The following is a 9791-nucleotide window of genomic DNA, read 5'->3' on the forward strand; positions in this document are numbered from 1 at the left end:
ATATTGAAAGTAATAATATATACATAGTATTTTTTTTAAAACAAATTTTAAATTTTTTTGCGATGAATTGGTCATTGTAAGAATGGACATAAAAGTATATTACATGAATTTCTTTATGAGTCGTGAAGTATTACATGAATTTCTTTCTGCATTAAAAAGAAACAGAAAAAAAAATATGATAAATAAAAAAGACCGAAGTCAATGATGACTACAGCTCATCTTCTAACATTTCTGAAAATATATATCTTGGATGTTAAGTTCTTAACTGAGGAAATCTTACCTGACTCGTAGTAAAATAAGCTACACCAGTTTTGAGAAAGAGAATAGCTTCGATCGTCCATTATTCTTTCTCCAATAAGTCATAGCATCTACTCTATTTCTCTTCATTTCAGCTGTCCATATCTTTTGAGTGTTCAGCTTTCGGGTATATTGAAAAAAGTTTTGTTTTCTTCTTTCTGTTACAGCTATAGACTTTTTTAGGCAGTACAATAACACAATTTAATTTCCCTTAATCCCTAAACACTTCCCTTAACCCTAAATCACGAATTCCCACTTAAATGTGAAACAATAATTCAGATGAAACCATGGGACCACAATAATTAAAAGATGCAGATGACCCATTTGAAAACAAAATAAGTGAAGTCATGTGATAGTTGTCAAAATCTCAATCTGGATCTTATGATTCTATAATTTTACGATTCTACTTATCCAAAACGATTTGAATCTTTCACAGATCTTTAGTAGGATTGCTACGATCATTCAAGATCGGTAGGATCGAATGATTTTGACGTTCTCAAACAATCTTAATTTCTTGTAATCTTCTTTAACTTGACAGAAGGCTTAGTTGGATCCAAATGAAAAATAACATCCTAATAGAACCCATTTTACTATTCTAAGGTAGAGAGATAGAGTGTTAGTTGAACCAAAATAAAAAATAACATCCTGATAGAGTATCATGTTTTGAGGTTTTTGGCATTTTTAAATGATATTTACAAATGAATGTAGTGATGTATAGTAATTACATCAAATAGATGCAAATTTTTAGTTTTTTATGAATAAATGTATAATTTATGTTATTATTTAACATAATTATTAATGTGTTTTTTTTTTCCTTCTAAAATAGTGTGAAATCTTACAATCTATGATCCTATACCTACCTCCCACGATACTACGCAGGATCTTAGTTTTGACAAACTTGCATGTGACTCTATAAGAGCGAAAAGGCAAGTGAACAGAAAATAAGTAGTCAAGAAGGACTACTTCATTAAGGCAAGTCACTCTCAAGAGATTGAGATTAAGTGTAATACTTAGTGTAATAGTATTGGATGGCTGAGATTGAAAGTTGAATTTTCAACTTTTTAATCTCAAACATTGAATTAAAAAATGTTTTAAAAAATGTTAAAAAATTAAAAAGTTAAAGTTAAAAAATAGAATAGTAAAAATTGACGTGAGAGTGAGTTAGTGTAATTGCTCTCGATGCAGTACCGGATCCAAATCCATTCTCAAGTGAACGGTATTATTTTCAAGCCTCTCACTCATACGAAAAAAATAATATCGGAGATATTTGTCAATGACATAATATAACTATTGAAGAGATCATCAAAAATATAACTATTGAAGACTGTCTGTCTCAAATAGTGAAACACATGAGCTGTCATCTTTTTCCTAATAAATTTAAAAATGTGAAGCAATAATCTTAAAAAAAAGAAAAAGAAAAAGAAAAAAAAGCTGTGTGACAGTAATAATTCAAGAAACAGACAAGTGAAAGTCATAAAGCAAACAAGCAGTTAAGCAAAAAGTCATAAAAGTGAAAAATAAGAAGAAAGTGGTCAACCATGGGAACTTCAAGTCTGTAGTAAAAGGCTACTCATTCTCTGTTTTGCTGAGAAGAAAGAAAATGCTTCTCATTCTCAACTTTCGGTCTCAAGTGAAATACAGAGTGGAGAAAAACCATCTTTATATTAATTAATTTATTTCTCTCATTTGCGATGCTCCCTCTTTAGTATTTCTTTATCACCTTCAATTGTAAACTCCTCTTGTAAGTTCTCGAAGTCGACAATTCTTCTCAAGAAAATATTCGAGTTTAATTTTCAAGTAAGTCTATTCTTTAAAATATTTTACCACTGTATTTGCATATTTTAAATATTTAAAAGCATTAATTAGCTTTTGTTTCTATATTTGATAATTTGTTCTTTTGGATCTCCTAGGTTCCTACATCTATCTTCAATTTGAATATCAGATGGTGTAAATCTTGGATACCAATTTCGATTACTGGACTCAGGACTGGAGGTGGGAGTTGAAATTTTTATTTTTTATTTATTAATTTGAATATTGTAAATTTTAGTTCAATTCTACTTATGTCTATATCATATATTCATTCTTTATTAATTATTGAGACCACACTTCATGAGGTTGAGGTTGAGGTTGGGTCAGTTTGAATTTTAATTTTAATTTTTTTGGGGGGGGGAGTTTGAATTTCTAATTGTTCTGCTTTTAATCAATTAGTTTGTACTTTTATTTGTAAATTTCTTGACGAATAAATAAAGGTTTTCTATCTTTTCAGTTAGTGGAATCACTTCATTTTATGTATTAATATGTTCTATTCTCTCTCATTGGTCACCTATTGTCTAACTGTTTGGTTTAAAATGCAAATTGCAATGCTTTTATTATCAATAAAACTTATCATTTGAAAAGAAAAAAAGGCCAAATTGTTTGATCAATTAATGATAAAAATGAATAAAAACCCTCGATCATGCTTTGGGTGTTCTATTTTATGATTCACCAATTACATACTATTATATAGTTTTTTTTTTCTCCTCTCATTTTCACTCTCATTTTCAAGTAACCAAAGTATATTGTTTTAACAATCAAAAATCAAATGCATTACATATTATAATTGATGAAGTATAAACTATAAAGTATAAAGTGAAACACTAGAGTAGGACATGAGACTTTTGTTTGAGAATAAGAAGATTCAAAACAATTAAAATAAATTGGTCCCTTATGGAAGCATGACTCTATGGTTTGTTAATATAGAAATAGTAAATCAAGGAAAATTGAAATGTAAATTGTAAAGCATCTCTTAAACATGCAAATCAAACAAATGTGTTAAACTTCATCTCTTATTAATGATTTAATTGTCACTTGAACAAGTTTAATATGTGAAAATTCATATTTTTGTCGATGTCTTTTACTGTCTTTACCTAAGAATAAATGCAATTATTATCATGTAATAATTTGTTTAAAAGTTTTAAATTTCGTAATGAGATAAGAATGATATTTTAGAAAGACTCAATTATTTTGTTTCAAAAGAATTTTTTTTTTTAAAAAAGTCAAAATTTGGTCCATAAATTATAGTATAATTTTTTAATTCTTTTATCAAATTAACATTATTTCTCAAAAAAAAAAAAATTAACGTTATTTCATTTTAGTCTTTAAATCTTTTTTTTTTGTTTGTTGAGAATCTCACTTTTTAAATCTTTACTTTATAAACATTTATTGCTACCCCGCCTTCCCTTACGGCCTTACCATTATTATGCAATAAAAAAATTCTAATGTAAAGACTAATGTACACATCCTCCTCTTTTTGTTTTTTTAAAAAAAAAAGTTCACGAATCACATCCTTTTAGTGTTCTGTTTAATGTACAAATCACACGTTAGACAACACATGGTGGCATAAATACAAACCATGTGGAAATGATGATATTTTAATTATTGAAATGCTCTGTTTAAAAAAAATATATTGTTAGTGTCTTTAAAAAAAATGAAAATGTTGCCAGCGACAAATATAAATATTTCTTACTGTTTAGTTTAGATAAGTACACCGATCAATGTTTAATTTAAATAAATACAAAAATCACTGTATCTACACCACTTATCCCCCCCCCCCCCCCCAAAAAAATCATTCTTTAACTTAACTAACGTATTGGGACACTTTTTGAGAATTAGAATACTTTCATGCATTATGTTTCTCACCTCTATTCTTATTTCTTTTTTTGTGCAGGTCTCCTAGGACTGGCAAGCAACAAGTCAAAGCATGGCATTCTCTTTCTCTTTGGATGTGATATAATTGGAAGAAAGGGAGCCTAAAAATGGATCAGGCTGTAGTGGAACTCTTGACTGTAAATATCATTTCAATCCTTTCAAATGAAGCGTCTTTGTTATGGGGGGCTCGTGATGCAATTGAGGATATCAAAGATGAGTTGATAAGCATGCGATCGTTCTTAGCAGATACTGATAGGAAGGGAGTAGGGAGTGAAGGCGAGAGAACTTGGGTGGCAAATGTGAGAGACATGGCGTATGATGTTGAAGACATTATTGACAACTTCATGTATCACATGAATCGCCAACGAATTGGGGGTCGATCTTCCTGGATCCTTCACCACACCATTTACTTTCCAAGAAATCTCTGGATGAGGCATCAAACAGCCACCAAGATACAAAAAATTAATGGGAAAATCAAGGGCGCCATACCAGAGAGAAACCAAAGATATGGTATTGATCGTATAGAGGGAACTAGTTCTAAAGATAATCAGAAATGGGTGGTGCGTCATGCTGAATCATCTCTTTTTTTTAAAGAAGACGAACTTGTAGGGATTGAAAAGAAAAGGCAATTGATAATGGATTGGTTGATGGATGGAGAACCACATCTGACTGTCATTTCGATAGTTGGGATGGGAGGTTCCGGCAAGACCACACTAGCTGCCAACATCTACAACAATGAAGATGTAAAGAAACATTTTGACTGTTGTGCATGGATCACAATTTCCCAAGCATATGAATTAGAAGACATATTGAGGAGCTTGATTAAGGAATTCCACGAGTCAAGGAAGGAAACAAATCCAACAGACTTGGATTCCATGAACTACAGACTGTTAGTAAAAACACTGGTGAATTATTTAGAGAAAAAAAGGTATCTACTTGTCCTAGATGATGTTTGGGACACAAACCTCTTAGATGAAATAAAGGTATCACTTCGAGATAGTTGTTTTGGGAGTAGAATCATCCTTACAACTCGAAAAGAAGATGATGTAGCTTGCCATCAAATGGGAGGTAAACATCACATTCATAAAATGAAATTGTTGCTAACGGAAGAGGCTTGGGAACTCTTTTGCAAGAAAGCATTCTCAAGCAGTCCTAATGGAAGTTGTCCACCAGAGCTTAAATCTTTTGCTCAGGAACTTGTGGGAAAATGTGATGGCCTACCTCTAGCAATTGCGGCTTTGGGCAGTCTTATGTACTCCAAGAATATGTCTGAGTGGAACGAAATTTACAATAGCTTGAATTGGAGTCTAAGTAAAAATCCTGAGCTAGAAGCAGTGAAGAGCATTTTGTTGCTTAGTTTCAACGATTTACCATATCAATTGAAGCATTGTTTCTTGTATTGCTCCCTTTTCCCAGAAGATCATAAGATTCGAAGAAAAAGGCTCATTAAGCTATGGATGGCAGAAGGCTTTGTAGAAAAAGTTGAAGGGTCCACTCTAGAAGAAGTAGCAAATAGCTATCTATTAAAACTCACTTTCAGGAGTTTGCTTCAAGTTGTAGATAGGAATGAATTTGGAAGGCCAAGGAGATGTAAAATGCATGATCTTCTGCGGGAGCTTGCTCTATCAATATCAATCAAAGAAAAATTTGGTGTTGTACATGATGGAGGAGAAGAAATGATAGAATTCAAAGCACGCCACATTTCAATTCACAAAACGGATGGAGAAGTCAAATCATTTATGGGTATGTCAAAGCTCCGTTCTTTTCTTGTTTTCAACAAGACATTGAAAGCATTGCCTTTAGGAAGTAAAATGTTAAGGGTTTTAGATTTGGAGGATGCCCCCATTGATGTATTGCTTGATGAAGTATTCAAATTATTCAACTTAAGATATTTGAATTTAAGGGGAACTTTACTTAAGAAGCTCCCAAATTCCATAGGGAGGCTCATTAATCTTCAAACCTTGGACATTAGGGACACAAAAATAGAGGCCCTTCCTCATGGAATAGGGAAGTTGCAGAACTTGAGGCATTTGATAATGTATAGCTATACTGGAAATTGGAATGACTTCAGATTTTTTGTAGGGATGCAAGCACCAACAAATATCACTCGGTTAAAGAATTTGCAAACTATAGGCGTTTTTGAAGCAAAAGGTGACTTGATAAGAGAAATTCGGAGCCTGACCCAACTTGCCACGATTCGTATTGGCAACGTTAAAGAAACTGATGAGATGGACTTGTGTATCTCAATTGAAAACATGAGACTTCTTAGGATCTTGGACATCACAGTAACTAATGAGGAGGAAACTCTCCAAATGGATGCACTCTCATCTCCTCCTCCCAACCTTCAAAAGCTTTATTTGACTGGAAAACTAGAGAAGGTCCCACAGTGGTTTTGTTCACTTCAAAGCCTCACATTCTTGCAATTGCATTGGTCGAGACTAGAAGAAGATCTACTCCCTCACATCGCTGCTTTGCCTAATTTGGGAATACTTAGACTTAATAATGCCTATGTTGGAAAACAGCTATGTTTCAATACAAGCTTTCTTAAGCTTACACAGTTATGGATTCATAATTTCCCACAATTGAATGAGATAATAATAGAAAAGGGGGTGATGCCAAATCTGAAATTCCTAAATATTGACAGCTGCATGGAGTTAAAGACAGTGCCAATGGGCATTGAATACCTTCAAAATCTCCAAGTACTGGTTTTGGAATTTGTATCAATGGAACTTAAAAATCGCATTGGCAACGTGGATTTTCCAAAGGTGCAACACATCCCAAAGATGTACATCTGGTAGTAACTCAAAATGTTTCACGAAGGTAGCTTCTCAGTTCTATCTATTCTTTCTTCCACTTTTAACTTTTAATGAATGGTTGCATTCTTCTTATTATTTTAGCTATTTCTTTGAACTAATGGTTTTTGACATCATAAATAGGTAATTCGTTCTAACGATTAATTGTACTTAACTGTATCTCTGTTTTTTTTACCCACGACAGAATCATGCTTGCAATTGCTTGATTGCTTGGACATCTTGGCATAGAAAAATAAAATAAATAAAATAAATTTCTCGCAATAGATAAAATTAGTTTCTGGGCCTAACTTAAAATACTATTTATATAAATGTATTTGGGTGTATTCTATTTTTGGGTATGTCAAGCCCACCATATGTTTGGGGAAAGTCCTCTGTGGATATTGTGTGATTGGAAGATATAAGATGTTGACTTATGTAACCCCACGACTTCTGCTAGATTTTTCATTATGCGTCTTTCATGGGTGTTGATTATCCTAAGCTTGCATATAATTTTTGATTTTATGTATAGAGGTTTCTTAGATTTGTTTTGGTTGTGATGTCTTATTTGTGGTTTGGACCACATATTGGTCCGTTTTAGCAAGCACACGTTAGCTTGTGATTTGTTTATATATAAATCCTTGTGCTGCAAACTTTTAAATGCATACTTTGCTTCTTATATAATTTGAGAACTAGTCCTCATGAAATACATTGATTAATAATAGCTTCTTCTTTTTAGTATTTTATTATTATTATTTTGCCATTAATAATAGGATGTTTTAACTCTTAAGTGCTCACATTGTTAGTCTGCCACCCTGAGGTCATAGATTTATAGTCTAATTTAAGATAGGATGTCTTCTGTAATTTTTTTTAGCTTGGCACATGCAAGAAGATGCACAGTCCCTCTCCATTTCTACACCCATGCATCATGCATGAAAAAGTGGTTGTATCAAGTTAAGAAAAAAGTTATCAATTTCTATTTTAAACTCTATGCTCTTAAGTTCACATTCCTATATGAATGAGATGTAATTAAGGATTTTTTATTTTCTGATAAGTATAATCACAATTTAATTATTTCCCCTTTATTGATGCATCTTGGCCATTAACCCAGGGTTCTTGAGTCCTACTTAAAAGTCCTTGACTTACATATAAATCCTTAATGTGATTTCCAACTTCTCTCCGTTTTTTCAATTCTTCTTTTGGGTAGCAAATCTCTTGCTTTAAACTATATTTTTACTGCATTCCTCATTGTTAGGTTATGATAAGCTCATGAAGAGAAATGAGTGATCCAAGTCATAATTTCCAACTAATAAATGTTGAACAATTTTGTTTATGTCTTCATTTATGTGATTGGAATTGCAACTTGATACTTTGTGTTACCTAAGTTAGCAATATCCATTTGAATTTGTTATCATACCCTTAGACATAACTCATAAGTTACTCTTTGTTATTCAGCGTTGCAATGCATCCCAGAAGTCTACATCTAGTAGTAATTTGGGAATATTTCGTGAAGGTAGCTTCTCAATTCTTTGTGTTTTTCTTCTTCTTTTTATCTTTTTTCATGAATGGTTATCGCATTCATTTTTATCTTTCATCTAAACCCCCTCCCCAAAAAAAGCTTTGCTTCATCTAAGTTATTTCACTAACAAATTTATGTATGCTCGACTTATATTATTTATCCACTTTGTAATAGCTTAAGTTTTTAAACTAATGGTTTCTGACATGATAAATAAGTAATTATGTTCATGCCTAACAATGCTTGCTATTGCATGATTTCTTGGAGATTGATTTAGTTACCATCTTGGCATAAATTGATAAACACATCAAATTCTTTGAAATAGAATGAATTAGCTTTTGGATCCTGTGTCAAAATACTGTTTTTAATATGTATTTTGGTATGTATGCATGTGTGAATGTGTGTTTGTAGGCATGTTTTGTATGTGAGTAATGCCCACCATATGTTCCAGGAAAGTCCTTTATGAATGATGGCTAATTGGAAGATACAAGATTGTGACTTACGTAACACTGACTTTTTATGGGTTTTTTCATTATATGTCATCCATGCATATCAATAATCCTAATCTTACTTGTGATTTTCAATTGTATGTACAAAGGTTTCTTAGATTTGGTTTGGCTATGATGTCTTATTATTTGTGGTTTGGAACATGAATTTGTCAGTTTAAATAAGCCATATCTCTGTTTTTTTTTTTTTTAAATTTTATTTTACTTATAACAGAATGATGCTGAAGATTATGAGTTTGCCTTGTTTGCTTCAAAAGGATTCTGTTTCATTTGGAGCTCCAATTCTAAGTATTGTTTGGGTATTTTGGTTATTGTTCGATAAATTAATACTCAAGACTTTGTTTCTTAGTTGTCTATAATAAATGTAAAAGTTTGAACTCCAAGATGCCTTTGTGGCAATCTGTTGGAAGATTGCCCTTGGTTCAACCGTGGATTTGCTCATCTTTTGTGTTGTAATTTTTATGTAATTTATCTTGTGTAAACCATTAACATCCGTGTGAATTGTTTTCTATTATTTTTGAGTTTTATAGTTCTTTTGTTTATTCTTCTTTAACAACTTGATGAACCTGATCCAAACCAACATCAGGGTTTGTTTTTTTTGTGGGTTGAAGGGTTTGGTTGGGTCCTTATTTTTTTTGAAACTTCAGTTGGATCGGTTTGAAAAGTTGACAAAAATTTCAATACAAATAACCAGATCCAACTGCGCTATTAATTAATACTTTAAAAAACAATATATGTATAAACTCTTTAATTTAAATTATATTAGATTTTATATACCTATAAATAAATTTATTTTATTTTAGACTTTATAACTTACTTTAAATTTGTTAGTTCAAACTGTCTTAGTATTTTTGAGATTTATTTTAGATGAAATTGTAATTAAATATTAAAGAAATGGGTTTAAATTGGTGAATGAAAACCAAAATTTTTTATTAGGCCTGACAAAATGGTTCTAATGACCCGACCCAACCCTACATGTTCCCTATGAATCAAGTT

The 9791-nt window shown here is 31.7% G+C and overlaps 1 protein-coding gene across 1 annotated transcript; it reads left to right on the forward strand.

The window, feature by feature from the left end:
• The first annotated feature begins 1853 nt into the window (after positions 1-1853).
• Positions 1854-9297, forward strand: LOC142620990 (disease resistance protein RPM1-like). Its single transcript, XM_075794308.1, has 5 exons — positions 1854-2094; positions 2208-2289; positions 4004-6804; positions 8229-8286; positions 9010-9297. Exon 3 carries the CDS (start codon positions 4092-4094, stop codon positions 6780-6782), a length of 2691 nt encoding a protein of 896 aa, XP_075650423.1. The 5' UTR covers positions 1854-2094; positions 2208-2289; positions 4004-4091; the 3' UTR covers positions 6783-6804; positions 8229-8286; positions 9010-9297.
• Positions 9298-9791: the final 494 nt, after the last annotated feature.

This window comes from Castanea sativa, chromosome 12 (genome assembly GCF_040712315.1).
Source record: "Castanea sativa cultivar Marrone di Chiusa Pesio chromosome 12, ASM4071231v1".
Lineage (NCBI taxonomy): Eukaryota > Viridiplantae > Streptophyta > Magnoliopsida > Fagales > Fagaceae > Castanea > Castanea sativa.

What these genes read in the sequence shown, in the direction of transcription:
- LOC142620990 (XM_075794308.1), top strand. Translation starts at nt 4,092, where the DNA reads ATGGATCAGGCTGTAGTGGAACTCTTGACTGTAAATATCATTTCAATC.